This window comes from Lucilia sericata, unplaced genomic scaffold (genome assembly GCF_015586225.1).
Source record: "Lucilia sericata isolate MDLA Ls3-8-SP2 unplaced genomic scaffold, ASM1558622v1 Contig000979F_arrow, whole genome shotgun sequence".
Classification (NCBI taxonomy): Eukaryota; Metazoa; Arthropoda; class Insecta; order Diptera; family Calliphoridae; genus Lucilia; species Lucilia sericata.
Genome location: NW_023994962.1, coordinates 137,501 through 154,978, shown reverse-complemented (window position 1 = coordinate 154,978; position 17,478 = coordinate 137,501). Strand labels below are relative to the sequence as shown.

Genomic DNA, 17,478 nt, shown 5'->3' with positions numbered 1-17,478 from the left:
AGCATGCATATTAAATTGATTACATACTATATGTATTTTCTTTCCTAGCTATCTTTCATTCCTCCTCATTCGTTGATACTTTCACACGGTTTATTTTTAAGCAATCTTAACAAAAAAAAAAAAAATCATGTATGTAGATGAGATTTAAAAATAAAATGAAGAAAAACTATTAATAATTTTTATTTTTATAATTTTTTAACAAGCATCAAACTAAACTAGTAAGAAAAAAAAATAAAAACAATTTTCCTTTTTCTTTTTTTTTTTTGTTTTAATTACAGGAGCTTCAAAAGAGATTGGTACTGCTTTAACCAGAGTATGTTTAAGACACAAGGCGGTTGAAACACGCCTTAAAACATTTACAGCTGCTATAATGGACTGTCTGGTACAACCATTACAAGTGAGTTAAAATTTTTTTTTTTTTTTTGTTTACACAAATCTACAAAGACTTTCTTCTTCTTTGTCAGGTCTCCTTATTGATGTTTATTTTTTTAAAAAATTTTCCCCTTTGATGTGCAAGATTTTCATTAACCTGTTTCTTTATTTTTATCTTGCGACAAATTTCTAGGATAAATTAGAAGACTGGAAACGTTCTGTCGCTACTATAGATAAGGAACATGCCAAAGAATATAAACGTTGTCGTACTGAATTGAAAAAACGTTCGACAGATACGTTACGTTTACAGAAGAAAGCCCGCAAAGGACAATCTGATACATTGCAATCGTTAATGGATTCACACATGCAGGATGTCACACTAAGACGTGCTGAACTGGAGGAGGTGGAGAAGAAATCCTTAAGATCAGCCATGATTGAGGAACGTATGCGTTATTGCAGTTTTGTTCATATGCTGCAGCCAGTAGTGAAGGAAGAATGTGAGGTTATGTCGGAATTGGGTCATTTACAAGTAAGTTTGTTTTTTGTTAGTAAATATAAACAAGTCAGAAAGTATAGTCGGTCATGGCCTATCTTATGATGCCCTACTAGTCTTTAGTCTAGTCTATAGATTAATCTATAGTCTAGCCTATAGACTAAACTATAGAATAGACTAAAGACTAAGTCTATTCTATTGTTTAGTCTATAGTCTATTCTATAGTCTAGCCTATAGTATAGTCTATTCTATAGTCTAGCCTATAGTATAGTCTATAGTCTAGTCTATAGTCTAGTCTATAGTCTAGTCCATAGTCTAGTCTATAGTCTAGTCTATAGTCTAGTCTATAGTCTAGTCTAGTATATAGTCTAGTCTATAGTCTAGTCTATAGTCTAGTCTATAGTCTAGTCTATAGTCTAGTCTATAGTCTAGTCTATAGTCTAGTCTATAGTCTAGTCTATAGTCTAGTCTATAGTCTAGTCTATAGTCTAGTCTATAGTCTAGTCTATAGTCTAGTCTATAGTCTAGTCTATAGTCTAGTCTATAGTCTAGTCTATAGTCTAGTCTATAGTCTAGTCTATAGTCTAGTCTATAGTCTAGTCTATAGTCTAGTCTATAGTCTAGTCTATAGTCTAGTCTATAGTCTAGTCTATAGTCTAGTCTATAGTCTAGTCTATAGTCTAGTCTATAGTCTAGTCTATAGTCTAGTCTATAGTCTAGTCTATAGTCTAGTCTATAGTCTAGTCTATAGTCTAGTCTATAGTCTAGTCTATAGTCTAGTCTATAGTCTAGTCTATAGTCTAGTCTATAGTCTAGTCTATAGTCTAGTCTATAGTCTAGTCTATAGTCTAGTCTATAGTCTAGTCTATAGTCTAGTCTATAGTCTAGTCTATAGTCTAGTCTATAGTCTAGTCTATAGTCTAGTCTATAGTCTAGTCTATAGTCTAGTCTATAGTCTAGTCTATAGTCTAGTCTATAGTCTAGTCTATAGTCTAGTCTATAGTCTAGTCTATAGTCTAGTCTATAGACTAGTCTATAGTCTAGTCTATAGTCTAGTCTATAGTCTAGTCCATAGTTTAGTCTATAGTCTAGTCTATAGTCTAGTCTATAGTATAGTCTATAGTCTAGTCTATAGTCTAGTCTAGTCTATAGTCTAGTCTAGTCTATAGTCTAGTCCATAGTTTAGTCTATAGTCTAGTCTATAGTCTAGTCTATAGTCTAGTCTATAGTCTAGTCTAGTCTATAGTCTAGTCTAGTCTATAGTCTAGTCTATAGTCTAGTCTATAGTCTAGTCTATAGTCTAGTCTATAGTCTAGTCTATAGTCTAGTCTATAATCTAGTCTATAGTCTAGTCTATAGTCTAGTCTATAGTCTAGTCTATAGTCTAGTCTATAGTCTAGTCTATAGTCTAGTCTATAGTCTAGTCTATAGTCTAGTCTATAGTCTAGTCTATAGTCTAGTCTATAGTCTAGTCTAGTCTATAGTCTAGTCTAGTCTAGTCTAGTCTATAGTCTAGTCTAGTCTATAGTCTAGTCTAGTCTATAGTCTAGTCTAGTCCATAGTCTAGTCTAGTCTAGTATAGTCTAGTCTATAGTCTAGTCTATAGTCTAGTCTATAGTCTAGTCTATAGTCTAGTCTATAGTCTAGTCTATAGTCTAGTCTATAGTCTAGTCTATAGTCTAGTCTAGTCTATAGTCTATAGTCTAGTCTAGTATATAGTCTAGTCTATAGTCTAGTCTATAGTCTAGTCTATAGTCTAGTCTATAGTCTAGTCTATAGTCTAGTCTATAGTCTAGTCTATAGTCTAGTCTATAGTCTAGTCTATAGTCTAGTCTATAGTCTAGTCTATAGTCTAGTCTATAGTCTAGTCTATAGTCTAGTCTATAGTCTAGTCTATAGTCTAGTCTATAGTCTAGTCTATAGTCTAGTCTATGGTCTAGTCTATAGTCTAGTCTATAGTCTAGTCTATGGTCTAGTCTATAGTCTAGTCTATAGTCTAGTCTATAGTCTAGTCTATAGTCTAGTCTATAGTCTAGTCTATAGTCTAGTCTATAGTCTAGTCTATGGTCTAGTCTATAGTCTAGTCTATAGTCTAGTTAGTCTATAGTCTAGTCTAGTCAGTCTATAGTCTAGTCTAGTCTAGTCTATAGTCTAGTCTATAGTCTAGTCTATAGTCTAGTCTATAGACTACTCTATAGTCTAGCCTATAGTCTAGTCTATAGTCTAGTGTAAAGTCTAGTCTATAGTCTAGTCTATAGTCTAGTCTATAGTCTAGTCTATAGTCTAGTCTATAGTCTAGTCTATAGTCTAGTCTATAGTCTAGTCTATAGTCTAGTCTATAGTCTAGTCTATAGTCTAGTCTATAGTCTAGTCTATAGTCTAGTCTATAGTCTAGTCTATAGTCTAGTCTATAGTCTAGTCTATAGTCTAGTCTATAGTCTAGTCTATAGTCTAGCCTATAGTCTAGTCTATAGTCTAGTCTATAGTCTAGTCGATAGTCTAGTCTAAAGTCTAGTATATAGTCTAGTCTATAGTCTAGTTTATAGTCTAGTCTATAGTCTAGTCTATAGTCTAGTCTATAGTCTAGTCTATAGTCTAGTCTATAGTCTAGTCTATAGTCTAGTCTATAGTCTTGTCTATAGTCTAGTCTATATTCTAGTCTATAGTCTAGTCTATATTCTAGTCTATAGTCTAGTCTATAGTCTAGTCTATATGTACTCTAATAGTGTAGGGTTTAAGAATTTATTTTAAATTGAAAACTTTCTTTGCAGGAGGCCATGCAATCGATTGCTTTGGTTACCAAGGAACCTCAAGTTTTACCAGCTGCCAGTGAGGAATTGATACATGATGCTAAAGCTTCTATAACTTTATATCCCGAATCACCAAGTGCCAGTGCTGGTGGAGGCGGTTCTCTATCCCAGGGTGGTTGTTCAAATTCCTTGGGTTCGCGCAAGTCATCAGTGTGTTCTATAAGTTCTATGAATAGCAGTGGTTCTAGCAATTCTCCTGGACATCCTCATTATCCTAGATCTTTGTCACAGGTAATCAAAAATTATATATATTAATATATGTTTTGTTTTTTTTTCCATAAGTTTGTAATATGCTTTTGTTGTTGTTTTATTTTGATTTATTTTTTGTTTGTTTTTTATGTTTTGTTGTTGTGTTTTTCTATTTTTTAGTTAATTTCGCCTTCTATACGCTTAAAGCCCGGCGAATCCAGTGATAGTGGCTTTTGCTCTTCACCAGCTTTAACCACACAGGTTGTTTATTATATTTTTTTTTAATTTATTCAAATTTATTTGCTTGTTTTCTAACTCTCTGCTTTTTTCATCTTTATTTAACTCTCTTTTGAACCTTAATGCAAAATTTCTAAACTTGTACACATCTTCTTTTAGGCTCTTCTATCAATAATCCTTCGCACGCTGTTACCACTTGGCCAACACATTCCCAAGACACCGTTGATTTACCATCTAACGCCTCCGAGCGTCCACACACTATTTCTTCAGCCTATGAAAAAGGTCATCAAAGGCCTCCTTTAACTGTTTACACCTTTCAAAATCCCGAAACTATACACGAAGGTGGTGGTGGCAGTAACAATGCTGCTGCTATTAATAATGGTACAGGTGGCACTTCATCGGGTCAAAACACCCCCTCGACCCAAAAGTCACCAGCTGGTGCTTTAACTAGACCACCTTTACCAGTGGTAAGTGTTATTATTTTTTTTAAGTTTCTTTGCTGTTCTCTTAAACACACTGTTTTTCTGTTAATTGCTTTTTTACTTAAACAAATTTATTGTTGAAATAAAATAATAAATGTTAATATTAAAGAAACCAGCTCCTGTGGTAAGTTTGTTTCTTCTAATACAACCCTGGTTTCGCTAATAGTCTAATAGTAATATCCTTATCAAAATTTTTTCATAATTAATAACTTTCATCTTGTGTATATAAACATTTTTATTCACAATTTACTTATTGAAAATTCCAGAATTGTTTTAAATATTGTTGGACTATAGAACAATCTATAGTATAAACTGTTGTCTAGACTTTAATTTGAATTATAGTGTAGGCTTTAGTCTATTGTTTGCCCGAAAGTGTGGACTGAAGTCTGTTCTATAGTGTATCTGTAGTCTAGTCAATAGTCTTTTCTATATTCAAGTTTATAGTCTAGTATATAGTCTATAGTCTAGCCTATAGTCTAGTCTATAGTCTAGCCTATAGTCTAGTCTATAGTCTAGTCTATAGTCCAGTCTATAGTCTAGTCTAGTCTATAGTCTAGTCTATAGTCTAGTCTAGTCTATAGTCTAGTCTATAGTCTAGTCTATAGTCTAGTCTAGTCTATAGTCTAGTCTAGTCTAGTCTATAGTCTAGTCTATAGTCTAGTCTATAGTCTAGTCTATAGTCTAGTCTATAGTCTAGTCTATAGTCTAGTCTATAGTCTAGTCTATAGTCTAGTCTATAGTCTAGTCTATAGTCTAGTCTATAGTCTAGTCTATAGTCTAGTCTATAGTCTAGTCTATAGTCTAGTCTATAGTCTAGTCTAGTCTAGTCTATAGTCTAGTCTATAGTCTAGTCTATAGTCTAGTCTATAGTCTAGTCTATAGTCTAGTCTATAGTCTAGTCTATAGTCTAGTCTATAGTCTAGTCTATAGTCTAGTCTATAGTCTAGTCTATAGTCTAGTCTATAGTCTAGTCTATAGTCTAGTCTATAGTCTAGTCTATAGTCTAGTCTATAGTAGTCTATAGTCTAGTCTATAGTCTAGTCTATAGTCTAGTCTATAGTCTAGTCTATAGTCTAGTCTATAGTCTAGTCTATAGTCTAGTCTATAGTCTAGTCTATAGTCTAGTCTATAGTCTAGTCTATAGTCTAGTCTATAGTCTAGTCTATAGTCTAGTCTATAGGCTAGTCTATAGTCTAGTCTATAGTCTAGTCTATAGTCTAGTCTATAGTCTAGTCTATAGTCTAGTCTATAGTCTAGTCTGTAGTCTAGTCTATAGTCTAGTCTGTAGTCTAGTCTACAGTCTAGTCTATAGTCTAGTCTATAGTCTAGTCTGTAGTCTAGTCTATAGTCTAGTCTATAGTCTAGTCTATAGTCTAGTCTATAGTCTAGTCTATAGTCTAGTCTATAGTCTAGTCTATAGTCTAGTCTGTAGTCTAGTCTATAGTGTAGTCTATAGTCTAGTCTATAGTCTAGTCTATAGTCTAGTCTATAGTCTAGTCTATAGTCTAGTCTATAGTCTAGTCTATATAGTCTATAGTATAGTCTCTAGTCTAGTCTAGTCTAGTCTAGTCTATATAGTCTAGTCTATAGTCTAGTCTATAGTCTAGTCTATAGTCTAGTCTATAGTCTAGTCTATAGTCTAGTCTATAGTCTAGTCTATAGTCTAGTCTATAGTCTAGTCTATAGTCTAGTCTATAGTCTAGTCTATAGTCTAGTCTATAGTCTAGTCTATAGTCTAGTCTATAGTCTAGTCTATAGTCTAGTCTATAGTCGTCTATGTTAGTCTATAGTCTAGTCTATAGTCTAGTCTATAGTCTAGTCTATAGTCTAGTCTATAGTCTAGTCTATAGTCCTAGTCTATAGTCTAGTCTATAGTCTAGTCTATAGTCTAGTCTATAGTCTAGTCTATAGTCTAGTCTATCGTCTAGTCTATAGTCCTAGTCTATAGTCTAGTCTATAGTCTAGTCTATAGTCTAGTCTCTAGTCTAGTCTATAGTCTAGTCTATAGTCTAGTTATATGTCTAGTCTATAGTCTAGTCTAGTAGTCTATAGGCCTAGTCTATAGTCTAGTCTATAGTCTAGTCTATAGTCTAGTTATTGTCTAGTCTAGTTAGTCTATAGTCTAGTCTAGTCTATAGTCTAGTCTAGTCTATAGTCTAGTCTGTAGTCTAGTCTATAGTCTAGTCCTATAGTAGTCTATTGTCTAGTCTATAGTCTATCTCTAGTCGTCGTCTATAGTCTAGTCTATAGTCTAGTCTGTATAGTCCTAGTCTGTAGTCTAGTATATAGTCTAGTCTATAGTCGAGTCTATAGTCTAGTCTATAGTCTAGTCTGTAGTCTAGTCTATAGGTCTAGTCTATAGTCTAGTCTATAGTCTAGTCTATAGTCTAGTCTATAGTCTAGTCTGTAGTCTAGTCTATAGTATAGTCTATAGTCTAGTCTATAGTCTAGTCTATAGTCTAGTCTATAGTCTAGTCTATAGTCTAGTCTATAGTCTAGTCTAGTCTATAGTCTAGTCTGTAGTCTAGTCTATAGTCTAGTCTATAGTCTAGTCTATTGTCTAGTCTATAGTCTAGTCTATAGTCTAGTCTATAGTCTAGTCTATAGTCTAGTCTGTAGTCTAGTCTGTAGTCTAGTATATAGTCTAGTCTATAGTCTAGTCTATAGTCTAGTCTATAGTCTAGTCTATAGTCTAGTCTATAGTCTAGTCTATAGTCTAGTCTATAGTCTAGTCTATAGTCTAGTCTATAGTCTAGTCTATAGTCTAGTCTATAGTCTAGTCTATAGTCTAGTCTATAGTCTAGTCTATAGTCTAGTCTATAGTCTAGTCTATAGTCTAGTCTATAGTCTAGTCTATAGTCTAGTCTATAGTCTAGTCTATAGTCTAGTCTATAGTCTCGTCTATAGGTCTAGTCTAGTAGTCTAGTAGTCTATAGTCTAGGTCTATAGTCTAGTCTATAGTCTAGTCTATAGTATAGTCTATAGTCTAGTCTATAGTTCTAGTCTATTAGTCTAGTCATAGTCTAGTCTATAGTCTATAGTCCTCTAGTCTAGTCATAGTCTAGTCTATAGTTTAGTCTATAGTCTAGTCTTATAGCCTAGTACATAGGCCAATCTATAGTTATATTTTCTATAGTTTCAATCTATAGTTCACTGTATTTTTTAACTTAAAATAAACTTTTAACAAATCTCTTCATTTCATGTAACTTCCTCTATGATATCAATCAATATTTTTAATCCTACTTCGCAAACAATTTGAGTTGTTAAATTCTTTCCCTTTTTTAAACTCTAAAATCCCAATAATAGTATTTCTCATGCCAATATATATTTTTTATATTTCAGCGATGTTCATCATTAGAAAGACCTCTATCGGCCATAATAGTCGCGGTAATGGCACAAATTTAATGCAACGTCAATGTCCATCACCAATACCAGCTCATGTCACTAAAGGTATGTTTTATTTGTCCATTTTTGTATTCACTAATACAAATAATCTCACAGGCTTAGATCATTTTTAAATATACATTAATTTTATCATATCCTTTTTTTATAAATACACATTTCTAATATATTGTAAATCCTTACAAGACTAATTAAAGCAATTTATTTTTATATGCTTTTTTCCTTTTATACCTGTTGCTGCTGATAAATATACATAAATACATCCATATTTAAATATTGTTTTTTCTTTCTTTTAATTAAAAATATAAAATATTGTGTTGTCTTTGTTTTAATTAAAAAAAATAAAAATAAAAACTGCATGCTTGTGTTAACTTAATTAAAAAATCGAAAATCAAATCCATAATAAATTAAATGCAAGTAGAGCTATCAGCACATCTGCTCAGCAACAGCATCAACAACAGCAACAGCTATTGCTACAGCAGCAACAGCAGCCAAATCAACAGCAAACATCCCCGCCTACATATGTAAATATGTCTGAATTGGCCAATATGGCGGCTATGAAAATTACTAATCAACAACAGCAGCAACAGCAACAACAACAACAGTCACCAACAATACATCAACAGCAACAAGTGTTGCAACAACAACATTCTATAGATTCCATATCATCCATACACTCTAATGATTCGAACGCTTCAATGCATCACAATCAATCGCCACACCAACAGCAACAACAACAACATGTTCAAACTACACCACCATCACATCAACAACAACAACAACCAACACGTTCTCATTCCTCTAACTCAAATACACCATCGTTACACTCTCATCCATCCATTGAATCGACCGTGGCCACACCACCAATCGGTCAAACTCCCTCTGCCTCCAGCGGCAGTTCAACCCCCCAGAATCATTATTCACCTCTGTTGACCAATTCACCATCTTCAACCGCTGCCGGCACACCCAGTGGTGCTAGTATTACTAGCAGTGGTCTAACAACAAGTGGAGCTGCTGGTGGTGGCAATAATTCGGGTAATAATTTCATGTACAATATCTGTTCACCTACACCTCCCCAAAGCGCCAATTCCTCACAAGCTAGTGATATTTTAAAAATAACCGAATCGGAAGGTAATGGTACTGTAGCGCCATCATCCTTAACCTCTCAGACTAATGAATCGAATATTGTTTGTTCATCATCCTCTGTTAATAATCCAGAAATTTCTAATTCAAATAACGATGCAGATTCCTTCCGGTAATGTCGTTGAGAATGATGAACGTTCTCGAGCTTCGGTTTTGCAAAAAGCCTCAATGTTTGAGAAACAAGCTGCTGCTGTCAAAGTACGCCAACCCCACCGGCTATTGCTTCTTCTAATCTGTCACGCAATAGTGTAGCTGCAGCAGCAAATATTGACAACAGCACTAATGCAGGCATTTATGGTACACGCACTAGTAGTCAACACCAACAGCAGCAGCAACAATCACAGTCTATAGATCCTCAGGAAGTCGGTAAGTACAATTGCACATATTTTTTACTGGAACCAGACCCCACCTTCTTTCTTTTTCTTTTGGTATATATTTTTATTATTAAAGCAAGTTAGAAATATGATACACGATATCCTTTTATATATAAATGTTATGAAAAAAAGCATCCCTATTATTATGTAAAATACATTTTTATTATCGGGAAAATTTTGATGTCAGTTAAAACTTTGTTTATTAATATATGAAGTATCGTGTGGAACCTGTAAAAGTTTTTTAAAGTAAATTTTTTGATTCAACAAAGTTTTCTTGACTCGAACATTTTCCATAGGTTCATGGACTTAAAAGTCTAATCTATTTCTAAGCCAAATACTAACAAAGTTTTTCCAATGGAAAAACATTATAAACACATCGAAAGGAGTATTAAGTGCTTATTTTTACATCTCTGTAAAGAATGGTATAATAAATTCCAAGAGAGCTTACTAAATTCTGTTCCGCTTAAAAATACTTACGACTTTTTTTAAGATAATGAAAGTTCAGAAGTTGAATAGAATAATTTTATTATTTAAATAAAATTTTAAATGACAACAAAAATTTCATCCATATATCCATATTTTATAAACAATACCCATTATTTTTTAAGTATTTATATATAAATATATATGTTCCGATCTATTTTATTCCCGAATTTTTATTGCATATTATATTTTATATTGTTTTTTATTTAAAACAAACACTAGTCGACAATCTTTATTATTTGAAAATTTTTTTCTTCACCTAAACACTTTATCACAGGACAGTCTAATCTGTGTTAAACTATAGACTAGTCTGTAGTCTAATCTGTAGTCTAGTCTATACTCTAGTCTATAGTCTAAACTCTATAGTATATATTTCAGTCAGGTCTATAGTCTATATATCAGTCAGGTCTATAGTATATATTTAGTCTAGTCTATAGTTTAGTCTATAGTCTAGTCTATGGTCTAGTCTATGGTCTAGTCTATGGTCTAGTCTATAGTCTAGTCTAGTAGTCTATAGTCTAGTCTAGGTCTATAGTCTAGTCTATAGTCTAGTCTATAGTCTAGTCTATAGTATAGTCTATAGTATAGTCTATAGTCTAGTCTAGTATAGTATAGTCTAGTCTAGTCTATAGTCTATAGTATAGTCTATAGTCTAGTCTATAGTCTAGTCTATAGTCTAGTCTATAGTCTAGTCTATAGTCTAGTCTATAGTCTAGTCTATAGTCCTAGTCTATAGTCTAGTCTATAGTCTAGTCTACTGTCTAGTCTATAGTCTAGTCTATAGTCTAGTCTATAGTCTAGTCTATAGTCTAGTCTATAGTCTAGTCCATAGTCTAGTCTATAGTCTAGTCTATAGTCTAGTCTATAGTCTAGTCTATAGTCTAGTCTATAGTCTACAGTCTAGTCTATAGTATAGTCTATAGTCTAGTCTATAGTCTAGTCTATAGTCTAGTCTATAGTCTAGTCTATAGTCTAGTTTATAGTCTAGTCTATAGTCTATAGTAGTCTATAGTCTAGTCTATAGTCTAGTCTATAGTCTAGTCTATAGTCTAGTCTATAGTCTAGTCTGTAGTCTAGTCTATAGTCTAGTCTGTAGTCTAGTCTATAGTATAGTCTATAGTCTAGTCTATAGTCTAGTCTATAGTCCAGTCTATAGTCTAGTCTATAGTCTAGTCTATAGTCTAGTCTAGTCTAGTCTAGTCTATAGTCTAGTCTATAGTCTAGTCTATAGTCTAGTCTATAGTCTAGTCTATAGTCTAGTCTATAGTCTAGTCTATAGTCTAGTCTAGTCTATAGTCTAGTCTAGTCTATAGTCTAGTCTAGTCTATAGTCTAGTCTATAGTCTAGTCTATAGTCTAGTCTATAGTCTAGTCTAGATGTCTAGTCTATAGTCTAGTCTATAGTCTAGTCTATAGTCTAGTCTATAGTCTAGTCTATAGTCTAGTCTATAGTCTAGTCTATAGTCTAGTCTATAGTCTAGTCTATAGTCTAGTCTATAGTCTAGTCTATAGTCTAGTCTATAGTAGTCTAGTCTTTATAGTCTAAGTCTATAGTCTAGTCTATAGTCAGTCTATAGTCTAGTCTATAGTCTAGTCTCTAGTCTAGTCTATAGTCTAGTCTATCGTCTAGTCTATAGTCTAGTCTAAGTCTAGTCTATTCTAGTCTATAGTCTAGTCTATAGTCTAGTCTATAGTCTAGTCTATAGTCTAGTCTATAGTCTAGTCTATAGCTAGTCTATAGTCTAGTCTATAGTCTAGTCTATCGTCTAGTCTATAGTCTAGTCTATAGGTCTAGTCTATAGTCTAGTCTATAGTCTAGGTCTATAGTCTAGTCTATAGTCTAGTCTATAGTCTAGTTCTATAGTCTAGTCTATAGTCTAGTCATAGTCTAGTCTATAGTAGTCTATAGTCTAGTCTATAGTCTAGTCTATAGTCTAGTCTATAGTCTAGTCTATAGTCTAGTCTATAGTCTAGTCTATAGTCTAGTCTATAGTCTAGTCTATAGTCTAGTCTATAGTCTAGTCTATAGTCTAGTCTATAGTCTAGTCTATAGTCTAGTCTATAGTCTAGTCTATAGTCTAGTCTATAGTCTAGTCTATAGTCTAGTCTATAGTCTAGTCTATAGTCTAGTCTATAGTCTAGTCTATAGTCTAGTCTATAGTCTAGTCTAGTATAGTCTATAGTCTAGTCTAGTCTATAGTCTAGTCTATAGTCTAGTCTATAGTCTAGTCTATAGTCTAGTCTATAGTCTAGTCTATAGTCTAGTCTATAGTCTAGTCTTAGTCTATAGTCTAGTCTATAGTCTAGTCTATAGTCTAGTCTATAGTCTAGTCTATAGTCTAGTCTATAGTCTAGTCTATAGTCTAGTCTATAGTCTAGTCTATAGTCTAGTCTATAGTCTAGTCTATAGTCTAGTCTAGTCTATAGTCTAGTCTATAGTCTAGTCTATAGTCTAGTCTATAGTCTAGTCTATAGTCTAGTCTATAGTCTAGTCTATAGTCTAGTCTATAGTCTAGTCTAGTCTAGTCTAGTCTAGTCTATAGTCTAGTCTATAGTCTAGTCTATAGTCTAGTCTATAGTCTAGTCTATAGTCTAGTCTATAGTCTAGTCTATAGTCTAGTCTATAGTCTAGTCTATAGTCTAGTCTATAGTCTAGTCTATAGTCTAGTCTATAGTCTAGTCTATAGTCTAGTCTATAGTCTAGTCTAGTATAGTCTAGTCTAGTCTATAGTCTAGTCTATAGTCTAGTCTATAGTCTAGTCTATAGTCTAGTCTATAGTCTAGTCTATAGTCTAGTCTATAGTCTAGTCTATAGTCTAGTCTATAGTCTAGTCTATAGTCTAGTCTATAGTCTAGTCTATAGTCTAGTCTATAGTCTAGTCTATAGTTTAGTCTATAGTCTAGTCTATAGTTAGTCTATAGTCTACAGTCTAGTCTATAGTCTAGTCTATAGTCTAGTCTATAGTCTATGGTCTAGTCTATAGTCTAGTCTATAGTCTAGTCTATGGTCTAGTCTATAGTCTAGTCTATAGTCTAGTCTATGGTCTAGTCTATAGTCTAGTCTATAGTCTAGTCTATAGTCTAGTCTATAGTCTAGTCTATAGTCTAGTCTATAGTCTAGTCTATAGTCTAGTCTATAGTCTAGTCTATAGTCTAGTCTATAGTCTAGTCTATAGTCTAGTCTATAGTCTAGTCTATAGTCTAGTCTATAGTCTAGTCTATAGTCTAGTCTATAGTCTGGTCTATAGTCTAGTCTATAGTCTAGTCTATAGTCTAGTCTATAGTTTAGTCTATAGTCCTAGTGTAATAATAGTCTATAGTGTAATCTATAGTCTAGTCTATATTCTAGTCTATAGTGTAATCTATGGTCTAGTCTATATTCTAGTCTATAGTCTAGTCTATAGTCTTAACTCTAGTCAGGTCTATATTCGTATATATTGTCTAGCTGCAGTTTAGTCTATAGTGGAGTCTATTGTCTTGTCTATAGACTAGTCCATATTCCAGACAATAGACTAATCTTTAAACAGGTCCACAAACTAGTAAATATACTGGTCCATAGACTAGTCAATAGATTTATCCATACACTGGTCAATAAACTAGCCCATAGACTAGTCTATAGGCTAGTCCATAGATTTTTTCGCATTTGTCAAGATTTTTTAAAGGATGATCGATAATTTACCTTAATTTTGCTATTGTTTACATAAAAGATAAATAAGTTGAAAATGTATCGATCGCTTAGGGCAGTTGTAGTGTATATTCCCTTTTTAGTTTCTGTTTTTTTTTCCTCTTACATGTGTTCTACTTACCAAATATTGTCGACTGTTGTAACATAGTACACACAAAAATTATGTTGAGAGTTTTTATTTAACAAAATTGTATTTGTCCCAGTTTTTGTTGTCTTTGATTTATATAAATTGACTATTTTCTGTTCTTTATGTTTTTTACTAAAACTTTTTTTCGTTTTTTGTTCTTTTATTTTTCTTCCCCAACCCGTCCAAAAAAATTGTTTTGTTTTTGTTAAATACTATATACAACAAAATCAAAATCAACTTTAAAAACAAACAAAAAACTATTACACAACAACATTTATAAAAAATATCCTGAAAAAAAACGCAATTTTTCAACCATAACCTAAAACCAACAAATACAATTTTAATAAAATTAATTACTACACACCATGTACATAAAAATGGCACCATATATTGAAACAACAACAAACAAATAAACCCCCTTTTTTATAAATGCACCAACTACCATTATATTTTGTTTTTATAAAAAAACATTCAACAATTTCCCTCCTGTATACACAACTTTACCCCCCAAAAAAAAATATCACACCCACACACCTAATTTTCTAGACAAATGTTTCGAAGATTCTTTACAAGAATTAAATAATTTAATTGGCGAATTAGATTCTTTTCAACGCGAAATCGATGCCTCCAAACAGCATAAGGAACATCACAAGAATGTTAAAAATTTATATGATGGTATTGATTCCTACATATCCAATGAAACCATGACAATAATAACGGATGATAATACCACCACGATTATATGTGAGACTACCCAACAGCAGCACTTGCAGCAAACGCAACAGGAGAAGGATTTTGTACGGCTAGTAATCAAACCAATAGCAGCGGTTGTGGTACAGATATTTCCGATACCACTTCGGAAGATTGTAATGCTGATACAAGATCCCTAACTAGTCAAACTGGTATGGGTGGTGGAGGAGTAGGAGTAGGAGGTGGATGCGGCGGCAATGGTAATGAACTTATTGGTGGTCTTTTGAAGACCAATTTAAAAGCTTTATCTGGTGGAGCATTTAACAGTGATTCAGAATTAAGTCGTTGTTATATTAGCGAAACTAGTTCCATAACGGGGGGCTGTGCTGGAGATGGTTATGAAAATCCCACATTTGCACACTTTGCCGCCTCATCCTCAGCCTCTCAGTGCTATGATGACAATAGATCCGATACCTTATCGCTACAAAGACAAGCCCTGTACGGTGACAATATGAGTGATAATGGTAGTAATGTAGTTGTAATATACGATCATCAACCACCCATTACACCGGATATTGATTATTGTAAACAAAATTCCGAAATTGTTATGTTACGAACGAAACCAGCACAACACTCTCAATATACTCAGGAAATGAGAGAGCTACAGCAATTACCCGATAATCTAACGGATACCTCCTCTCCCACATCACCCAACGGTACGTCCGATCATTCCATGCATCAGCATATTGCTACGGTGGCACCTGCAAAACAGAGACTTTCATCATTCCGAGCATCTAGTGAACAATTACAATTATTGAATAGTTCTCCCACAGCAGCGGCAACAACAAAAGGTATGAAAAAAAAACAATTAATTGAAAATAATAGTGTGGTATACTTACATACAGTACAGTACAGTGGGACTTAAGCAAGGATTATTAGTATATTAGTATTCGAACTAAATTTTAAGAAACTTTTATAAAAAACTAAAAATGATTGGAAATTTAAATGAAGCTTGTTAAGATATTTTCGAAAATTTGAGTTTAAAATTTCTAAAATAATCCCATAAATTCATCAAAAATATATAAATTTTAGTTTTATTTTCAAACAATTTCTTATATTTTTTTCAATATCGAATTGAATGGAACAAATTATTTAAATTATTTTAAATTTTCAAGAATTTTAAAGTATTTTTGAATGTAGTTTTGGAATAAAGCTGCTAAAATTATCTCCAAATCATAAGGATTTATAAAAATATAATTCTATTTATATTAAAGGTCAATTTCCTACATTTTCCAATTTCGAATTGAAAAAATTTAAAATTATTTTCAAAATTTATTGAATTTCTTTACAAAAAACTTCTTTCTAACATTTAAATCACTTTTTCTGCTCGAGTCCCACTGTGTTTGTAAAACAATTGATAAACTGAAAAAAAATTAATAACCAATTTACATAATGGTGATAATGTTAATGTTGTAGCAGCAACAATAGCGACACCAACATCATCAGCGTCGTCGCCTTCATCGACACCTTCAGTTAATAGTTGTAGTTCTAATAGTAGTGAGACCATAATACGTAAAAAATTACCACCGAAACCACCGAGTCTTACGGTGTTTCAGGGAATTTCAACGGCTCAAATGGAAATCAACAACAACAACAACAGCAATAATAATAGTAAAAGCGCGAAATTATTACAAACTCCGCCGAAATTAGATTTTAAAAGTGATTTAGAGGCTAAAATATTAAAGCAAAAGGAAAAGCTTAAAAAGCAACAAGAAATTGAACAACTGCAACAGCAGCAGCAGCAACAAAAACAATTAGTTACTTCTATTAGCCAACAACAAAAACTGCAACAACATCAACAACAACATCACAATATAAACAACAGTATTAATTGTAATTCCTCTACTATTATCAATAAACAAAACCACTGGAAACATCACTATCATCATCTTCACCTTCAGTTACTGTTTCATCAACAACATCCTCATCATCAACATCTTCTTCATCATCATCATTGGCTAGCCATAGTAATAATAATAATATAAATAGCAATAACAATAATCACAATTCATCATCTCCATCATTAATAACAACAACTCCCAACAATCATGATTCATTGAAACATACTTTAAATAGCCACCAACCAAATTCTCATATTTATTCTAAAACACCTTTGACAGCTCATGCGTTTAAGGCATCATCACCAACATCATCATCATCATCATGTCCACAACCTGCATTAAATTCAGTCTCGTCTTCTTCAGCCTCATTGAATGTTGTTATGCCACCTTACCACCTCCATTACCGTCTGCTACCAATACCACCAACACCCATCATAATAATAGTAATGTTGGTTCTATGTTGTGTAATACATCCCCTGCTCCTTTGTTAGCTAATGTCGCCAAGCCGAGCATTACGCCAAGACCAGCTTCATTGTCGGGTTTGTGTTTATTATTTTTTTTTTACAGTTTTTTGTTAATAATTGTGTTCGCATTTGGTTAAGGGGTTTGAAAAGAACTAAATCTTTTAATAGAACTAATTTTTTTAGAGCTTTATTCATAATAATTTTACAAAACTAATTTTCATACATTTGTTGTAAACCATGGATATCACAGAAAAAATAGTTCGTAACTGGAATGAAGTTTGTAATAAACACTATGAATGATAGGTAGATAAACAGATAGATAGATAAACAGATAGATAGATAATAGATAAACAGATAGATAGATAAACAGATAGATAGATAAACAGATAGATAGATAAACAGATAGATAGATAAACAGATAGATAGATAAACAGATAGATAGATAAACAGATAGATAGATAAACAGATAGATAGATAAACAGATAGATAGATAAACAGATAGATAGATAACAGATAGATATAAACAGATAGATAGATAAACAGATAGATAGATAAACAGATAGATAGATAAACAGATAGATAGATAAACAGATAGATAGATAAACAGATAGATAGATAAACAGATAG

The 17,478-nt window shown here is 32.8% G+C and overlaps 1 protein-coding gene across 1 annotated transcript in view; it reads left to right on the top strand.

Moving 5' to 3' along the window:
• Window positions 1-17,478, top strand: part of LOC119609427 (homeobox protein 5-like) — a 48,308-nt gene that overhangs the window by 12,953 nt on the left and 17,877 nt on the right. Inside the window, 17 exon segments of the mRNA XM_037964191.1 lie at window positions 279-397; window positions 566-901; window positions 3,637-3,906; window positions 4,045-4,124; window positions 4,259-4,568; window positions 4,693-4,707; window positions 7,926-7,958; window positions 7,961-8,033; window positions 8,407-8,418; window positions 8,421-9,234; window positions 9,236-9,318; window positions 9,321-9,494; window positions 14,343-14,585; window positions 14,588-15,337; window positions 15,963-16,372; window positions 16,405-16,774; window positions 16,777-16,926. Of these exon segments, the coding sequence (XP_037820119.1) occupies window positions 279-397; window positions 566-901; window positions 3,637-3,906; window positions 4,045-4,124; window positions 4,259-4,568; window positions 4,693-4,707; window positions 7,926-7,958; window positions 7,961-8,033; window positions 8,407-8,418; window positions 8,421-9,234; window positions 9,236-9,318; window positions 9,321-9,494; window positions 14,343-14,585; window positions 14,588-15,337; window positions 15,963-16,372; window positions 16,405-16,774; window positions 16,777-16,926 (4,242 nt within the window).